General features: G+C 34.0%; 1 protein-coding gene across 2 annotated transcripts in view; it reads right to left on the reverse strand.

Moving 5' to 3' along the window:
- The window catches only part of txnrd2.2 (thioredoxin reductase 2, tandem duplicate 2), a 47233-nt gene that overhangs the window by 14613 nt on the left and 11541 nt on the right, over nt 1-21079 (reverse strand). For both annotated transcript variants that reach the window (NM_001353394.2, NM_001353396.2), the window contains 4 exon segments: nt 3735-3871; nt 13734-13908; nt 15740-15831; nt 17100-17119. In NM_001353394.2, coding sequence (NP_001340323.1) covers nt 3735-3871; nt 13734-13908; nt 15740-15831; nt 17100-17119 — 424 coding nt within the window.

Below are 21079 nucleotides of genomic sequence, written 5' to 3' on the forward strand. Positions count from 1 at the left end.
GGCTGTTTGAACCAGAAGAAACATGATCGAAAATTAAATACAGCCATTCAGAAGCACAGAATATATGAGCACTTCCTGCACTCCAACAAAATGGTAAGGTTTATAATCTAATACATATTAAACCTCTTTAACATTATTAAATGTACATGCCAAATCACTGAAATTTGTTGGCTTGCACTGTGCCACAGTTCTATAGTTCACTTTCAAATGAATGGCAACAAATGTCATGGAAAAATCATAGCATTCCAACTCACATTGGTAGCATTTAACACTGAATAAGGCTGTGTGCCTTATTGGTGTATCTGATGTGATCATTGTCAGTTTTCTGTTGTTTAGCTGCAAAAAACAGAAGCTAAAGTAGAAATTTCAGGCGTTTTTTAGGACAAAAACTCCTTTTAATATGAAAAATATTCCTGCTTAGTTTAGTTTAGTTAGTTTAAACTTTATTGTCCGTTCTGCTTGACACAAAAAGGAAATTTTTCTTCAACACTGGATTTAGGACAACAATTACAAACATACACCAACGACACAATAACACTTACCAACACAACAACATAGGTTAAAAGTTTAAAAACCAAATTAGTCCCATGCACAATACTGCAAATCATACTTGGTAACCACCTCATTTCCTACAAACATTGATCCGGTTTAGAACAACAACTGCCATTGGGATAAATGACTTTTTATAGGCATTTCTTCGTGCTTTAGGAATTCTAAACCTGCGTCCTGATGGTAGCAGTTCAAATGCTGAGTGAAGGGGATGTGTATTATCTTTAAAAATCACAACTGCTCTTTTTTCCATAAAAGAGTCAAATATAATCTGCAATGAATGCTGTTTGTGACCAGTTATCTTATTTGCCTGATTTATAATTTGCACTAATTTCTTTTTCTGTTTAAGTGTTGTGTTACCGAACCATGAAACAATATTATATGTGAGAACACTCTCTATATCTATATGCCAAGTTTAAAGTCTGTGTACTAACATTAAAACTTCTCAATTTGGGGAGGAGATAGAGGCGCTGACTTGCTTTCTTATAAACCGCCTCTACATTACTATTAAAATTCAATTTATTGTCAAAAATTGTGCCTAAATACTTGAAATTTGAAACCTGCTCTACTATTTGTCCGTTTATGGTGACTGGTTTAAAGAGTTCAGTATCTATTCTTCTTGTTTGACTCCCCAGACATAACTCTTTTGTTTTCCCAATATTTAGGTGTAATGAACTTTTGCCAAACCAATCTGTAATACTATCAATATATCTAAAATATAACGAGCTATTTATTTATTTCTGACAGGAAACCAATGCCAGATCATCAGCATATTTTATGAGTGTGAGATTGTCATCAGTATTGCACTGCAGTTCATTAATATATATAGAAAATAAAAGAGGTGATAATACACATCCCTGAGGTACCCCTATATTTAAAACAGAGCAGTCAGACATAGCATGGTTAACACAGACACGTTGTGGTCGGTTTTTTAAAAACTCTCTGATCCATATAATCAACCAGTTACTTACTCCTAAATTATAAAGACGTTCTAAAAGAAGATTAGGTTGAACAGCATTAAAAGCAGCTGAGAAATCCATAAAAAGTATTCTAACATACGTATTTGGCCCATCTAGATGATGTTGAACTTTGTTTAAGAGAGTAAGAGAGGCATCCACAGTGCTCCTGTTGGCCCTATAAGCAAACTGCAAGGGATCCATTGTCTTCTCAACTTGAGAGGACAATTCCTTACACACTATTCGTTCCATACATTTACAAAGAACAGACGTAAGCGTGATTGGGCGAAAATCATTTAAGGACTTTACATGAGGTATTTTAGGTACTGGAATAACTATTGAATTTTCCAGGCTAATGGTACAAAACCATTGTCTAGAAATACTTGAAATAGTCTGGTGCACACATAACCCAATTGCTCCGCACACTCTTTTAAAACTTTCCCCTTCAGGCCATCTGGGCCAGATGCCTTGTGTGATTTAACATTATGAAGCACTGCAATAACCTCTCTTTCCTGTATGATCATGGTCTGTGACTGAGTCTTAGTTCCTACTATATCTAAATTATTAACACTGGACCCATTCGAATGATCAAATCTTGAAAAGTACGAGTTAAGGTTGTTTGCAAGACTGTAAGGATCCTCATATTGCTGAACTTTTTCCTTTTGTCTACCCATTAATATATCTAGTCCCTTCCATGCCTCTCTTACATCTCCTGTTTGTAATTTCTGCTCCACCTTTTCTTTATATTCATTCTGTGCACTTTTTATCTTACTTTTAACTACTCTGTTTAACTCCTTTACCTTCTGCTGATCATTCTGCAAAAAAGCTATTTTTTTCAAATTTAAAAAATATTTTAAATCTTTAGTTATCCATGGCTTGTTATTTGGATAGATTTTGACGCACTTAGATTTAACAACAGAGTTTACACAGAAGTTAACATAACCAGTTATTGTGTCATTAAACATTTCATAATTATTACTACAATCATAATCATTAAAAAATAGGTCCCACTCCGTACACTCGAAACACCCTCGTAGCTGTTCAATTGTGTCTTTGGACCATATCTGAACCTGCTGAATAGCCGGGTCGTTCTTCTTTAATTGTTGCCTATATCTTGGTAATAGGTGGATGACATTATGATCCGAGCGCCCCAGAGGTGGATGCACTCTTGGCGCATATGCATCTTTCACATTACCAAAACATTTATCCAGAGTCTTATCCAGTCTGGTCGGACAGGTTACATATTGTTCAAGATTCGGAAGCAAGGTAGATACGTCACATTTATTGAAGTCTCCCAGCAAGAAAACCGGGTTATTAACCGGGTTATTAGTGGTTCGATAGGTTTGATAGTCAAGTTGATGTCGTCAACCTGGCAACCTGCGCTTGCGTGTGTTTTGAACCAGCAGTGCAATTCCTAGTTAAACCATAGGGTGTCAAACTTGGGTTTGCATACTGTAACAATGAATTCTGCACCTTTAAGTCCATCCCTGCCCCGGTATAATCATATACATTTTTGCTTTTTTACAAAAGGAACTTTTTGTGTTAATCCAATCAACTCATGATGGACAAAAAAATCCATCAAATTTTTCTTAATCAGAAAGCCATTTTATTGTTACATGAGTAAAGTAAAAACAAGTAAAATCTCACTTTTGTCTCTGCTGACTAATATAAATTGTTATAGTGAATTATTAGACTGCTGTCTGGAATACTCGATTCTGATCGGTTTCAACATTGCAAGGTATGTTATTCTGAGATAACAACTGCTAAATAACATAGGCTCATTGAGGATCTTTGAAGCACCTTGACCAGTAGCGAATATGTTCAAATACAGTACATATTACATCCACATCCACATTATGTATCTGCAAGTAAATTAGTATATGCTTTATCGTTGCGTTTTTGACAGTTTGGCGCCTTTTGACTTTGTGACTTTGCAATTAAGTGTATGCTCCAGCTGTTTTAGATTCTGTCAGTATTTAATAAAAAAAAATAAAAAAAACTATAATGGCTCAGAACAAAGTTGTGTCTAATTGTTATGTTTTGTAGCAAGTAGATATGTAATAAGCAGAACACAATAGCAAAATAAAGCTCTTAAGTCTTTAACAACAGCGGATAAGCCTGTCATGCTTTATTCTGTGATAAAAACCTCCTATATGTATTTAATCTTTAACGTAAAGTGCAGTAAACACTTTTAGTATGCTTTTGAAGCCATTCATTCATAACACCTACCTCACCGATGTCTCCAATAGCAAAAATATTCGGCACAGACGTGGCTTCGTCAGCAGCCACGATTATCTTTCCTGTTTCTTTGTTGATCTTCACGCCAACCTTTTCCAAATTAAGAGTCTTGGTTTCAGGGGCTCTGCCTAAAGTCAAAAACAGAAAAAAGCAATGACAGCTAGAGTGACATATGAGACAGATTTTGGAGGTCTGAGGCTGGAGTTTAATGCTCTGCCTGCTGGGAGAATATAGGGTGGCTTTACGCTTTAAGATTAGAGCGTAAAATCTTATCCAATGATTACAAAAGTAAACACAAGCACAGCTGGGTTAAAAAGTGGCTGTGTGGTGGTCTGACATAGTCTGTAATGAGGAGACCTGGATGCATATCCCATCAGCCACCTGGGGCCCTGCAGTGTCATTTCTGTCACTTCCTATCTGAGGGCTGAGAGAGGCTGTCAACGCTTGTCCATCTCTAGCCTCCTTCCCCCACTCACGGCGTCTCAGACACACACTCAAGACTAGGGTCCCACTGCCTTCATGGGTATCACAATAAACAATGTTTGCAGCAGAAGCCAAAGGTACCCATGTAGATGCTATCAGCCTGCAAGAACAACAAACCTTAAGCCCCTTTTCCTGCCTCAAGCTCAGAAACAACTTCCTTCTGACTCAATACTGCGAGACTCAAGTCACAGATACGTGTATCTATTGATTACTCAAAGAAAAAGTGAGAGATCAAGAAACAATTCTACAGAGAAAATGCAAAAACTAGACTAAAAATAAAACAAATAAAACAAAATAAGCACTTTTTCGCTTTTTTTGGCTAACAATTATGACAAATTTATTTAAAATAAAAATTATATTACATTACATATTAACAATATTAATATATAACAGTCCAAACAAAATTCTATACAGCATGACAGTAAAAAAAAAAACAATTAGCATTTGCTTAATATTTAAAGCTGATAGATATATTTCTATATAGAGTCTGAGATAAAAACAGGACCAAATGTAACAGAAAACAGGTTTTCCAAGCAAACACACAATTAAATATATAAGTAAGGCAATTAAATATAAAGTAATATATATATAGTGGTGGAAGAAAGCAGTTCCTCTTAAAATAATTTTTTTGAGACTATCCATGTTTGATTTTCTTTAGTATATACACAATTATGCAGACAAACTGTTGTATAAATGCAATTTACAATAATCACAGTGCGATGTGGCTGTATATTGTCACTGGTGGGACACTAAGGCACTCGGCCTGTGGCCAAGAGCCAATGCACGCCTCCCACCATTGCCGATATACAGCCATATTGTACTGCTACTAGTGTGATATTGCTCATGTATGCGATGTATTTATTTATTAACTTCCACAATGTGAACTGTCTTAATTTAGTTTTAGAAACTGTACTGCACAAATCTTACATAGACTTGGATAGACCAAATAGAACAAACCAAAATTAACCTAGAACTGTAATGAGTTAATATTAACACTTTTTTCCTTTTAAAAATGTGCTTCATAGCAGAGATTATGCGAATATTGCTAAAATATTTTCCATTTAGTGATGATTTTCAATACATACATTTGCATTTGTATCTTTGTATATAGCCTACATGGCTGATAAAACATTAGCAGTATACTACAAGCCCAGTTTTTAAGAAAACTTCAGGCCAAAAAAAAAAGCAAAAACTTTTAACTACAACACTGATATACACAACACTGATTTAAAATTGTGCAGATTCCCATTAGAAGCAGTAATAACTCTTATTATAACTTTACTGAAAAATGTTTCCCTCGTTTCTGTCTGTTTTAGAGGATGCTGTTTCTGCCACCAGCTCAGAAGTCCACAAACTTCAAGCTCCACCAGTGCAATCTAAAATGAAAGAAATCCTTTGTTTTACACCACATTCCATGAGCAACAAAGCCTTCAAGACATCCTTCACAGCCCATGAAAAAAAAAAAAACGTCCTTGACTTTGTGTGGGCAAGGAGAACCTGATTATTGTGAGAATGTGTTTTATTGGTTCATCTGAGAAAAAAACAAAGCAAAAAAGAAAACAGGACTTGAAACGATGATTACTGTAAAGCGGGAAAAAAACGGTAACTGCGTCAAACTACAGCAGGGCATTCTTGCACTTCCTGTCTCTTTTTTCTGTCTCTGTCTGATTTGGGCTCCTGGCATTGTGAAGGCTGGACACAACAACACAAGACTAAAGATAAGGGCTCCGGCTGAGAATTCAGACCCAGACCTTCTCCCTCTCTCCCTCTCTCTCTCTCTCTCTCACACACACACACACACGCACGCACACACACATATATACAGTATATATACACACATATATATATATATATATATATATATATATATATATATATATATATATATATATATATATATATATATATATATATATATATATATATATATACACACACACACACACATATAAACAGCTGGCTCTGATACTGCACAAGAACAAAGCCTGGAGTTAAACAAGACAGAAATCAAGGCCAACATGTTAATTAGCCACAACAATCTGCCTGGCAAGACTTTAAATGAGCCTTATCAGCTCAACAGGCGGGAGGGAAGAATGGATGAAACAATGAGGGAGAACTGAGCCGCCTTCCATTCCAGTCACACACCAAATCTGTGTGAGATCTGCAAGTCTCCACAGTCATTTTAATTAAATTTCACCGCACAGTAGTGGAAGAAAAAAAAACACAACAGCTCCTGGCACATAAAAAAACAACAGACGCATGACCTTAAATGACTTACACTGAAATAATGGCTTAGCTCAGACATAACAAATAATTAATATTACTACCAAAATGATCACAGTTTTCTTTCAAAAGACCAAAGTTATGATTATTATAGAAAAACGAATTCATATTTATGTTGATTTTAACCCTTATGTTACAGTTCTGGAGGTTTACATTCACTACTGGGTGCTGTTGAACGTTAACCTGGCCACAACTTTCTCTGCATTTCACCAAATGGAATGATTTTGGAGACAAATCTGATTTTGACACACATTTTGGAAAAATATTTAGATTTTCAAAAACTCAACAATACACCATGGGTAAATTTACTACCCGTTCTTTATTTTGGTTGTTTTTGTACCACTGGCTTCCATTATAATGACATTTTTTGATCGCAAAGCCATGACACAATATAATTATGCATTCTTGATTGTTGGTGGTTTTTCCTGTTGGGAAGAAGTCAGATCAGTCATTTGTACTGTTTTCACTGCGTGTGTGAGAGAACTTTGGGCACTTTCCTTAATACATCTGAGAAACTCAAAATAAGCATCTCAGCTCATGAAACTATGCAGGGTAAACAGAAACATAGTGAGTGTATTTATGCACGCACACTATAATTGGCTGTTATACTTAAACATAAGTCCATATAAAAGTCAGAAACTTTTGTTTTTGCACAGGCCAATCTAAAGGGGTAATGGTTCCAACAGATGATTATAAGTAAAAATATAGGTGGGCATGGATAAATTGTTTTTATGTAGATTAATCTCACTGTAATTTTGGAATTAATCTAGATTAATCTATATTAAAATGGCTCATTTGAATTCTGCCGAAGGCATTCAGAATATATGTGCTACCCAAATAATGACATAAAGTAAGTCTTTGAGAACAGGTTTCTCAAGCCAGGTGGCGCATTAGTCCAGGGGCTCATCTCCTGTTTCCAAAATGCATCACAAACTGCATGAGGAACTGTTCTACTATGAGAATTGGTGATGAAAAGAAATGATGTTCAATAAGATGTACTTGTGTTTACTAACTGTTTACTCAGTTAAACATGAATTTTGAACTGTAGGCCTACATAAGCTCCAAACAGCGATTTTTGATTACCTTAATCCGACTAAAGCCATAACTGAGCAAAAGAGAAATGGAACTAAGATGTGAAGTATGCATATATTAGTGGTATTATTGAAGTAAACACCACGATCAAACTATTTCAGCCATGTAGGACTTTTCGCCATATTTTCTGACAAGATCCACACATGTGGCTGTCAGTAATGGAGCACACACACACCCATACACGCATCGCAAAATGCAGAATTTTAAAATTAAATTCCATAACACTTTCCCCAGTCCTTACTCATTTGCGTCTAATACCCCAGTTTGTCATGGGGGCATGAATGAAATGTTCATGTGTTGAAGTGAAACTGCCGAACTGCAGTTAAAGTCACCCAAAATGACCAGAAACTCTTACATGAAAGCACTCCATGTAAACACCTTAATTATATTATTGTCTATTAAGGCAAATAACTAGATTACAGATGCCCATGTAAACTTAGTCAGTGGTGTCTTAGAAGAAAGTGAAAGATCCAGAACGGCATCCTGCTGATTTGATTCAGAGGGGCACTTTTTTGTCAGACGGCTCACCGGTTTGAGTTTCATTGACAGTCATTTATTTTAAAAAGCACCCGCTCCATTTTTTATTTGCATATGTTTTACTCAAACGCATAAACTTTACAGGTGCCTGATAGTAAGATGTGTAGCTTACATTATTCAGATTCACTCTAGTGAACTGCAGATAATTTCACACTAGGAATACACACAGGTACGACGACTCGTTCTCACCCCCTACAGTGCAATACAGCCAGGTATACATCAGTGTTAAAATATCAAGGTGAAAGTCATAATAGCTTCCGTAGAACAGACCCAAATAGCTCCCAAACCAACTTTGAGAATAGAATAACAGCGATATATATATATATTTAAATCGCCGAATAAAAGTTTTGCGTCAACGTCGATAATGGCCACTACTAGTAAAAATTAAAAATTGTACCTCTTCCCAAGAGGGAAAACCACCAACAATCAAGAATGCATGATTATATGGTGTGATGGCATCACAAAAACTAATAATGCATCAAAGCCAATGTTGTTACTAATCTTTCATATGTTCAAGACTGTGATAAAAGGTCAAATATATCCAGTCTAGTCCTTTTATACTGAAAATACATCTTTTAGTGTGTGCATTTTCCCCCAAACCAGTGAAATCTAAAACTTTGCATTTTTAGAGTGAAATTCCTGGATACAAAAAAACAAAACAACCTTAAGTAGTTTTGATCTAAAGATAGATTAACAGATTTGTGCAAAAACAAAGTTGAAAATATATATATTTATCTGATACATCTCTACAGCAGTTTAATTAAGCAGATGTTTTCATCCCGAACATAACAAAAGGACAGTAAATTTGAGTCATTTGGCAAAACATGCAAAACAAAAGTCCTGTGTTATGTTGCTGAGGTTTTGGAGTAAAGGTAACATAGAACACAGTAGGATGTAATGACATATGCTGCAAGCCAGTTGAAAACAGATGAAACTATGCAGTTATTCAAACTGGTTGAGATGTTAAAAAGATCTGATATACGTTTTAAACAGCATAAGATGTTGTTTTCAAATATGTCATCCTTATTCAAATTGGGGCAATAGCATTTGGCAATTGCAAGCCGCATGCCACATCTGGGTGTAAACACAGCATTAAACTCTTACATAAATGTACTCAGGCACCTACTGCAGAGATATCAGCTTCTTCTGACGTATAATTCTGATATATACAAATTAACAAATTAAAAACAAATATACAAATTAAAAACAAATAAACTAATTAATAAATACATTTAAATACTTTTAAATCAATTTAAATAGTTCTGAATACATTTAAATACTTATTACTATGAATCGTTTAAGTTTAGTTTTGTTATTTGGCAAATAAGAAATTAAAATTTCACTAAAACAAAGTGCAACTTCATGCATGAGGGGAAAAAAACACTTTCTAACTTAATGATAACTGATAATTGTTTCACAAATCTTAAATTGAGTAAGTTCAGAAAAATCACTGTTCCAACTTTAATTTTTTTTTATTTCCAGCAGGTTTTCTTTTTAGCATGTTTAGAAGTCATTGACTTAATGCAATTTATGAATCATTAATAATCAGTTTCGTCTACAAATTCTTCTACTGAGGATTTAAAGTCACTTTTGAAGGAATGAGGGTAAATAAGTTAACAAAACATTTAAAATTTAAGTGTGTCACTTCTTCCTAGTAGGTATTAAAAAAAATGAATAAAAAAAAAAAATCACACAGAAAGTTGCCTTATGTTATGTTTATCTAAATGTATAAAAATGTGATGATAACATTTGATAACAAATGTGATGATAACACACGAGCTTTGGACCAATCACATAAAAATAATGTAAGTGGAACAAACAAACAAACAAACATGAAATAAGCACAACTGTGAACCAATCGGAAAGCAAATATGCAGAATGTATATTGCTTCCCTTCTTGATTCCTCATAAAAGCAGTAAAGCTACAGTATGGAGGAAAGCTTTTTTCCTGCCACCTGCAGAAGGGTGCAGCCCAGAGGAAGGATGGAGGAGCGGAAGGGTGGACGACAGGAGGAGGGATGAGGCCGCTCCATGAGGGAGATCAAAAATGACAACTTTTATGCTTCCACTGTGAGAAGGCGAGCAGGACAGAGAAACAGAGAGGCCACAGCAGGGAAACACAGCATCCTCTCAAGGGTGTGATAGAGGATATCAGCTCTGAAAGCTCCTCTCACCATGACAACAGCAAGTACTAACCCTGCTTGACTGAAAACTATTAAGGTAATACTGTTCTATTTGGCAAGCCAGTGCACTACTGAATAATGATAATAATAATAATAATAATTGATGGTAGAACAGTTGGTCATGATTATAGAAAATAATACATTCATGTAATTTGATAACTGTTGTTAAAAATATAGCTTGAGGGAGTTTATTGGTATTAGATCAATATATATATGCCCGGTTATTAAATGGTATTACTTAATGGTATTAATTAATTAATACATTTAATGTAGCAACAACAACCTAAAATGTGCTGTATGTAAGTTTTTGACTATTCAAGCATAAAAATAACATAATATGTTTGCAGATATATAAGAAACATGCCAAGTGAATATTCTTGTTTACCTGGGATACAATTCTGAAGTCAGATATTCTAATTTGAAAATGGGCTTTCTGTGCCAGAACGACTCTCATTGTTTTAGTTATTTAACCCGCCCAATGCCAGTTTAGTCAATTATATTTCAACACCCTGGGTTGCCTTGTTGGTAAGCCGCATGCATGTTTTTATGCAGGGGATTCCCTTCCAGCTGCAACCCATCACTGGGAAACATCCATACACACTTATACACTACAGACAATTTTGCCTACCCAATTCACCTATACCACACATCTTTAGACTTGTCTGGGAAGCAAGAGCACCTGGAGGAAACCCACGCGAACACTGAAAGAACATGCAAACGCCACACAGAAATGCCAACTGACCCACCTGAGGCTTCTTGATGTGAGGCGACAGCACTATAAATATTTCATAATAAATAAAATAAATGGTTAAAAGCATGTAACTTTTTTTTTAATAAAATTATTTTAATAAAATAATGTTTAATATTTTTGTAACTGACATGCACCTCATTTGTCTTATTGAATCAAAAATCAATACAATTAAAGAAGTAAAAAAACAATTAACTTAAGTAAATAAAAACACTTTTTGAAAAATATATTTAAAGAAATAACATACTACATAAAACAGAAATAATTCAGTATTTACTTAATTAAATATCAATTTGTATACATATTTTTTGCAAATAAAATGCTATTCTTACTTAAAGTTTTGTCTTGTTTGATAGCTAAACATTCTTAAATCAAGAAGCATTTTCTAAATATTCTTATGAAATTAGGAAAAGCAAGATTAATTTGTTTACCTTATTGGCAGAATATTTTGTTTATTTTAAGGAAAGAAACTGACTTTTTTTGCACATTATTTACTAAAATAAGACAATATTTTTTGCTTATCTAGAAAATGCATCTTGATTTAATTTTTTTTTAGATATTTGGACTTGAAAAAAGTAAAAAAAAAATCGAATGAAGAAAAGGATTTTCTTTTAATTATATATATTAAGCATATACTTCACTTATGCTGTACCAGCCATGTGCCACACTCTACACAGAGTTGAGGTCGGAATTATTAGCCTCCCTGTATATACAGTATATATTTCACCCCAATTTCTCTTTAACGGAAATATTTTCACACATTTCTAAACATAATAGTTTTAATAACTAATTTCTAATAACTGATTTCTTTGATCATCGCCATGTTGACAGTATATAATATTTTACTAGATATTTACCTAAAATAACTATAATCTCTCATCCACAAAAGCTGCTGCCATACAGTACAGCAGAAGTCACTACAGATCACTAAACCTCACACGCAGACAGGAAGCTGCAGTCTCATCCTCACTGTACACTGTACCATCAATAAACAAACCAGCACCAGCCAGCCGGATGCTTCTATATTCCTCTCATTGTCCCTGCAAGCGGATTGAGAGAAATCAGATTAGTGAAAGACAGAAAGTGACAAGAGATGCTGAGGGATGAGAACGGAGGGGGAAAAAAGCCTGGATGGGCTCTGGGTGGGTTTCCGTACAGAAAGACGAGCAGGAAAAAGCCGGAGTGAGAGAACAAAGCAGGGAATATGGTGACCCTGGGGCCCCAGTGCATCCTGGTCCTCAAGAGCGGACCACAGTCCATTGATTAACACTTCCCTTGATGATTCCACCACTCGCTCTTTATTACCCTGTTTTCGGGCCTGATAGGTGGTTTGTGCTGATAAAGCAGGAAAACATAAGCACAGAGAGATTGATATATTTGGAGGATTTATGCTTTTAGGGAGCGTGATGAAACATGCTGATGACTCGGATGTATGACATGTTTGGAACACACAATAATGGCTGTTATAGCAGATGTGATGCGAGTATGAGATAATGTGGTAAATCAATAAATATATGTTGACAGTGCCATCCGTGAGAATAAAACAGCTTCTAGTACATTATTTTGCTTAGTATAGGGCGGTTTGGAAAATAAATTGATAAATGCAAGTGAAAAAGTTACTTGTGTATTGTTATGTTTGAGTAAAAATTTTGAAATAAAAAGAAAAAAAATCAATAATTGCATAATAATAATAATAACAACAATAATAATAATAAAATAATTCTAAAACTTAAGTTAAATTAATAACTACATATTTAATTCAAATAACTAGATCAACAGGTATAATAAAAGTCATCAATAATTTCTTAAATGATTGCATAATAATAAATAATAATAATAAGAAGAATAAATTCTAAAACTAAATATAAATTAATAACAAAAAATTTTATTCCAATAACAACATTAAAAAATGTAATAAGAATCATCAATAATTTCCTAAATGATTGCATAATAAAAAATCTAACAAATAAATGATAATAATAATAATAATAATAATAATAAATTCTAAAACTAAAGTTAAATTAATAACTACAAATTTAATACCAACAACTACGTTAAACAGTATAATAAACCAATCAAAATGTCCAAAATGATAGCATGATAATAATAATAATAATAATAATAATAACCACAATAATAAATAAATTATAATAATAAATAAATTCTAAAACTAAAGTTAAATTAATAACTACAAATAATTTAATTGCAACAACTATGTTAAAAAGTATAATACTAATAATAAATACATTTAATTTAATAATTGTTTATCTGATTTGAATGGGTAGTCAACATTATCTTGTTAATACTTTCCAAAGTGTTTAACTGCTACATTTCCTAGCATATTGTATTAAGTAGCGAGTGGTCTGCACTCATTTCATTATTTTCGTTTTTATGTTTTTTTTTCATGTATGTATATGTGGGCATATATGTGAGAGGAGATAATGTGATCCGGAAGTGTACAAAAAGGAGCACCTGATTGTGATAAACATTGTCTGATGAAGAGCCGGGTGGCTCGAAACGTTACACGCTCTGTGTCAGCCTTTTTAATTTAATAAATTTGTATTTTTGGACCCTTGGTGTTGCCACCTTTGATTGACATTGATGTTTTTTTTTTATTCAATGAAATTAAATGTTTTGTGTGCATTCTAGAATTGCTGACCTTACCTACAGCCCAAAGTACTGAGTTGAATGTGTCTTGATGTTCCTCTTTGGTGTTTAAATCCATCCATGTGACTTGAAGATGGCCAGATGGCAGCTTTTCTACACTTTTCGGTGTGCACTTCCAGTGGAACTTCGTGCCATACGTCTCCATGTAGTCTGTGACTAAACCAGACATTTGCTGACAAACAAGCAAAAAACTCTTTAGAATCAGAGTAATTTCAGAAAAAAATACATATCTATGGTGTTCTATATCTAAAGTACAGCCATTATTATTCAAATTAATAAATAAGAGGAAATGGTAAATAATAAAATGGTGTGATAGGGCTGGGTGATACAAATCAGACACCAGGAATTGTGTAAAAAGAAATTTTGTATACTAAAAGTGTAATTCTTAAAAGAATAATTTTTTTTTTTTTTATTTGAAGAAACAAAAATCACACAACCCATACAGTTTTTGTTTTCATTTATTCATTCTGTTCATACTATTACTTTTTTTTGACAAAAACTTTAAATATTTGTTATATTTTCATTTGATTACATTTGAAAAGATTCCTTAAACTGTTACATTTTAAATAATTTATTTAATCGAAAACTAATCTTGATGCAAATTGATTGTAAATCCTTAAAAAAACTAAATCCAAGAAAAAATATATAAAAATAAAAAACATTTAGGAACAAAAAATAAAATTGAGTTTATTTTTACAAAAAAAAAATAAGAAAATCCCCTAAATGGTTACATTTTAAATAAAAAAAATGCAAATACATTATAAATCCTTATATATATATATATATATATATATATATATATATATATATATATATATATATATATATATATATATATATATATATATATCAATGCCATATCAAGGTGTCAATGTTACTGGACCATGAACATTTCCTGCTTGTTGCCAAACTATTTCGTAACTAACAAGAGTAGTCATATCTTAACGTTAAAACAACAGTAATAAAATGAACAATATGTGAACATTTTTAGATTTTTAGAAGCTAATGAAATTAAAAATGTAATATGTAATTAAAATAGATTAGGACCATACTGTTTATATCCCTTAAAATATCAACATTAAATAGGTTTGAGTTTATTTGAACAAACATTCTTGATGCAAATACACAATTAATGCTTAAAAAATACTGAATCCAGAAAAAATTTAAATAATAAAATTTAGGGAAAAACAAATAGGTTTCAGTTTATTTTTTACCAAAACATTTTTTCCTTTATACTAGTGGTCACCAAACTTGTTCCTAGAGGGCTGGTGTTCTGCAGATTTTAGCTCCAGCCCTAATCAAACACACCTGCACAAGGTAATCAAGGTGTTACTAGGTATACTTAAAACACCCAGGCAGGTGTGTTGAAGCAAGTTAAAGCTAAACCCTGTAGGGACACCGGCCCTCCAGGACCGAGATTGATGACCCCTGAAGTTACAGCTTTTATTTTTAGCTTTTACTTTCATAATACCTATTACACACAAGTACTTTAACGTAATTAAAAAATGTTATTTACAAATTGGCAAACTGTTCAGTCTAACAAAGAGCAACTGTACAAATAAAAAGGCTTTTAAAAGCTCTTCCTCCGAATTTGTTTTCTTAAACGCAGACCTTGAATCAACTGAGCAATTTGCTCTGGGTTGTCAGTCTGTGTTTCTCCTGACAGACCATACTGCGGGTGTAATGCTTCATAATAACATGACAAATCTCCTGTCAGAACACCATAACCATTAATTAAAGATGAAGGCTTGAAAAAAACAGGGTCATAAAACAAGTCTGGCCAGGTCTCTCATCCTGTTTTTACCATGCAGACTGGCGGTTTTACCAGGCTGAGTCACATTAAAGAATACCCAATTCAAAAACAATATCACAGAGACCAGTAATAACTACTCTTATAAGTGCACTTTACAGCTCAGAAACCCATTCGTGCAGAATAACAAAACTGTGGAGATCTTTTTTATGCAAGTTGAAATTCTTCAGTCACTGAAACAGGGATGTAATACCTGATCAAACCCGCGGAGGGCGATACTGCGCACCATTACACTGGTGTCCAGCCCAATGCCTGTAAGAAAACCAGCACACTCCAGCGATACATCTTCATACATGCTCAGTGAAGGAAAACACTTTCATTTACAGAAATAAGAAACAAACAGACAGTCAAAATAAGGTTGTTTTCCGTGAAACTGACAGTTTCAGATTAAAACGAGACAAATTCTTTCCCAGTGAACTTAACTTGCTTGTTATTCAAACTACTTATTTAAAATAAGCGGAATCAACACAATTAAAGGGTGTTTTTTGGGATAACTTAATTGTTTTGTTCAATCCACTTAAATTTGCAAAAGCAATTAAGTTAACGTAATAGATTTGTGTTGCGACAAATGAAGGAATTGTGTGGAACCCGGTATTTTTTGCAGGGTATCATCTTCAATTCAAACACAGTTTTACTTAATTGTTAAGGATGAACTCAAACTTAATTTCTTAATTCTGTGTCTCAAGTAAATATATCCTAATTTAAGGATGTTTAGATATTTGTAAACTTATTATTTACTTTAAAACAAAAATATAATAGATATTTACTTTAAAACACTGAGGAACACTCTTTTTTGCAATGTGTGCAACATTTAATGCCACAACTCTACAATTTAACACTTTCTTCTCTTATTTAAGACCTTCTTAAAAGGGACAGTTCACCCAAAATTCAATTCACTTCATATTTATTTCTATAGTGCTTTTTACAATATAGATTGCCTCAACGCATAAATAAAGATAGATTAACACAGATAAACGTGGAAAAAGTAAAAGTTAAAGCCATATTTTAAACCAGGGGTGTCAAACTCAATTCCTGGAGGGCTGAAGCCCTGCACAGTTTAGTTCCAACCCTGCTCCAACACACTTACCTGTAGGTTTCAAACAAGCCTTAAGGACTCAATTAGTTTGATCAGGTGTGTTTAATTAGGGTTAGAACTAAACTGTGCAGAGCTGCGGCCCTTTTGGAACTGAGTTTGACACCTGTGTTTTAAACCATGGAACATTCCAGCAATAGGAAAAAAGAAAATGTACTCACTATTAAATCCCAAACTTATACGAGTTTCTTTTTTCTGCTGAAAACAAAGAAGATACTTTAAAGAATGTAAGAAACCAGTAACCATTGACAGTCATAGTAGGAAAAGAAAAACTATAGAAGTCAATGGTTACAGGTTTCCAACATATTTTAAAATAACAGAAACTCAAACAGGTTTATTTCCAGTTTTGGGTGGACTATCCCTTTAAGATCTGAAATTGCGTAAGAGGTGAATTAAGACTTTATATAATAGCTTTACAGCCATTTAGCCCTGTGATAGAGTCATCAGCTTTAAAGGATACAGCTTGCACCAATGATCAACCTGAAATACAAAGAAATCCGCAATTAATGAGATCACAAATGAGCAACATTAACAATAATGTTACGTGACGACAACAAGAATCATTAATTAGCCACAAGATATAAGCAAGGCATAGACAACAGAAATTAAATGCTTGACTTTTTCATTAGTTTAAACAAAAATAAATGTTTTTGTTTGACTAAAATTTATATAATTACCACCACATGTATCAAAACCTTTCAAATAACACCCGATTTCATACAATTTTATACATAAATTGATATTGAAAATAAAAATTTGATTGTTTCTTGGGTATGTTGATGAATCGAACTAAATATCTGAAAATCCTTGTAGCAAACTTGTGTGTCGTTTCAAGAAAGCAATTATTCATTTGTGTTGTGTTTTATTTACATTTGTTTATATTCATTAATTCTTTATTTCATTATTTTATCTCATCATATGATCATTAGTCATTAAAATAATCATCATTATATCATTATATTGATTATTATTTGTCATTTTTTATGTTTTAATATTGTATAATTACTATTTTATTTCATATAATTATTGCTTCATTATTATTTAATTTTTCTATATCGTTATACTCTCGACTGTGTGGATTCAAGTGACACTTGTTTTCTAGAGTAAGAGATAAGTGAATGTCTCCATTTCTTTATTGTAACTGGACAATATTGTGAAGCAGGAATTGTCCATTGCTGTTGCTTGTGGTATAATAATAACACTTGTTGAGTTTATCCTGCTCAGGCGAAGTCTTAGCACTGAATCATGTGCAACAAAGATGTTCAAAAAGCTCTGCCCTTTCTTTATCATCATTACTTTGTCTCCTGCTTCTGCTCCTCTCTGACTTTTTCAGTCAACTCCTATATTGATAGGAGACTGTTAGCTCAGTTGATTACTAGTTAACAGGTTTGGGTATTGAGCGGCTCCAGCTTGTTGTGTGGATGCCCAGAGAAACAGACACTTTCTGACAGGATCTGTGTCCGAGGTTAGATCTTATTTATCTGGTGTGAAAAGTGTGATCTAACAATGTAAACTTGTCAAATAAATCTATCCTTCTTCAGCTTATAAATAAATATAAAAACATTTTCAAAAGCCACCATATTCCTTACATGTACTGACATTAGATATAAATATTTCATTATTCAAGCATGTACAATTGTCCAATAAAATATCCTTCTTCAGCTGAAATTTAATTATGCAAAATATCTGAAAACAAAATATATATAAGATTACCATGTTTCTTTAAATTTATACCATATATTATGAACAAATTTCACAATTCATCTTTTCTCAAGTATACGCAATTGCCTTGATAAATGCTGGTAAATTTTATTTTGCTGAAAAACTGCTAAATATATTTGTATAATAAAAAATACTATTCATTTGTTTTTCTAAATTGATTTATGCAGAACTTTTTAATTCATTTACAGTATTTATGCAAGAATAATATAACTGTAATTAAAACGAACTAAAATTAAAAGTCATCCCTTACATTACTAATTTTGTGGAAAAGTGAATAAATTAAATACAGTAACTGGTTATGCACTACTCAACACTGTGTAACATCATACCAAACAATCTTAAGAGATAAAAACACACTATTTGACTTGAACTAAAAGCAAAGAGAGAGAAAACAGAATGAACAAATGTGTGGTAAATGCGTGTATCCTGCTTTAATCTGCCCTGAGATTCTTGGACATGGTGAAGTTATCATTCTTAGTTAAGTTTTCCTAACAAGTTAAGTTATATCAAGTTATCAGCCTAAATTAGCATCCTGTGTTTCTCATCCAAGTTCCTGGAGGACCACCAACACTGCATGTTTTTGTCTGTCATACCTATAACAGGTCTTTCAGTAATGAGCTGACGATCTGAATCAGGTGTGTGTGATAAAGAAGACATGGAAAATGTAAAGAGCTGGGGGTCCTCCAGGAACGTGGTTGAGAAACACTGATCTACAGTATATATGCAAGTATATTATAAGCAAGTGTAATTAAATTACACTTAGGGTCACGAAACACCAAAACACATTTTTTAAGCTGTTGACAGTCGTATATGTGTCCCACACTGCTAAAAACACTATTAGGACATCTATATTTCACTAAAAAGTGTAAATTGGTTGTTTTTGCGTTATTTCAAGCAAATTCGTACTTCCAGTTTGAAACGAATTTTTGAAGCTGCGTCACGGTCATGACATAATAGCCTGTATTCCAGCGTGCAGACTGGGCGTCTGTACCAGAGTGAGTCTTATTACGTCTTACAGTGTGTTGCATTAATGCATGAGTAAGGCTTGGTTCAAACCAATCAGCGCACTCTTTTGTGCAACTTCATTAATATTCATTGCTGTCAGAGTGTAGACGGCAGAGACGCCACGTTGTGTTGGCAAAACAAGCGTGAAGTGTTGCTTTTATTGTTTGCTGCCGTTAAGTTTTGTTTTCATTTTCTCTCTGTGAGAGCGCAGACTCACGTGTGGATTACAGTGTACGCGACGCGCGACAACAATAACTTACGTGTCCAAGGAGGATTATTGTTTACCTGAGAGCTGTTCTCATCTGCAAACGCTGAGATCTGGATTCGCTTGTAGTCTCCTCTAAATAAAGACGCGGCTCTAGTTGCTGGTGATTGTCCTGTCTCTACAGATTTGGTAAGTGAGCGACCAGTGCTCTTTGTTTATTCAGTTCGTATTTTATTCGTATCAAACAAACTATTGCACCAGTGTAAACAAGTTAGCACTAACAGTTACAACCAAACTATAACCTCGTGTTGGATTTTGTGACCGGAATAACACACGCGGCTTTTTGACGCTACCTGCCGTGTGCATCTAAGTTTCTGGGAAATGCTGAGTTTTTTTTTCTCTCATTCGCCGCGCCGTATCAAACATTGCATGAAAAATACACGCTTAGAGCAGATCCTCGAATCAAATATCACGCTTGCCGGGAGGGGCATGAATGAATTCCCTGAATGAAAGAGCCAAACTGCAGTTAAAGTCCACCATTTAATAATTTGGCAAATAATTCGACAACAGATGTCCATGTAAACACAGTCACATTGTCCGCTGTGGGTGTGTGTTTTGACTCTGAAATTCAGCGCGCCCAAATAGACACTCCCACACCAAGCCTCTTTTCTTCCTCTGACACTCCCCCCTAAACAGAGGTGGACACGCCCACTTTTCTGACTTTTTCCAAAGTAGAGGTGTGAAAACACCCTGCTGAAACGAGGGGGTTTCATGAGAAGTTTTACTATTTCAGTGGACAAGTAAATTCATTTAACTACAGAAACTGGTAACTCTGTACTACCCAACAATTTGTAAAATGATACCAACCAATCAGACTAGATAAAAACACACACTTTTTGATTTGAACCAAAAGCAAAGAGAGAGAGAAAACACAATGAACAAAGACACAATGTGTGTGGTCGATGAGTGTATCCTGCTTTAATCCGCCCTGAGATTCATGGTCATGGTGAAGTCTAATTGTTAACACAAGGTCTAATCCTCCTGGATGTCCCGACACAGTCCTGCTGAGTGACACCCACTTACAGCAGTGCAACATCACACGCATTCAGTGCACCACACTGCTAATGCACATCTGCACTTACTGCTCTTTTGTGCGGAAGCTTATTGAGGGATTAGGAGCAAAGTCGCAGACCTCTTTTCTGTCGTTTTATCAACCAGACGCATCCCTGAGCTTCCACCTGTCATAGTGCAACATGTCTGATCATCAGGAAACTAGACTAAAATGCTGTCTGGGTTAGTATAAGGGACATTCCTTTTCATATACAATGCCTAATGGAGGATTATGGGAACTAAATGCATTTATTTTATGTCATTTGTGTTCCACAGTATGTGTGGTCCATCATAAAGTGAAGCACAATATAAAAAATGCAATCAGTCTGTGTTGAGACAACACGAAGGAATTAAGTTAAATGGGTAAAACAACTAACCCTTATGTACTGTTTGGGATG

The sequence above is a fragment of the Danio rerio genome, chromosome 5, assembly GCF_052040795.2.
Source record: "Danio rerio strain M-AB ecotype USA chromosome 5, GRCz13ab, whole genome shotgun sequence".
Taxonomy (NCBI): Eukaryota; Metazoa; Chordata; class Actinopteri; order Cypriniformes; family Danionidae; genus Danio; species Danio rerio.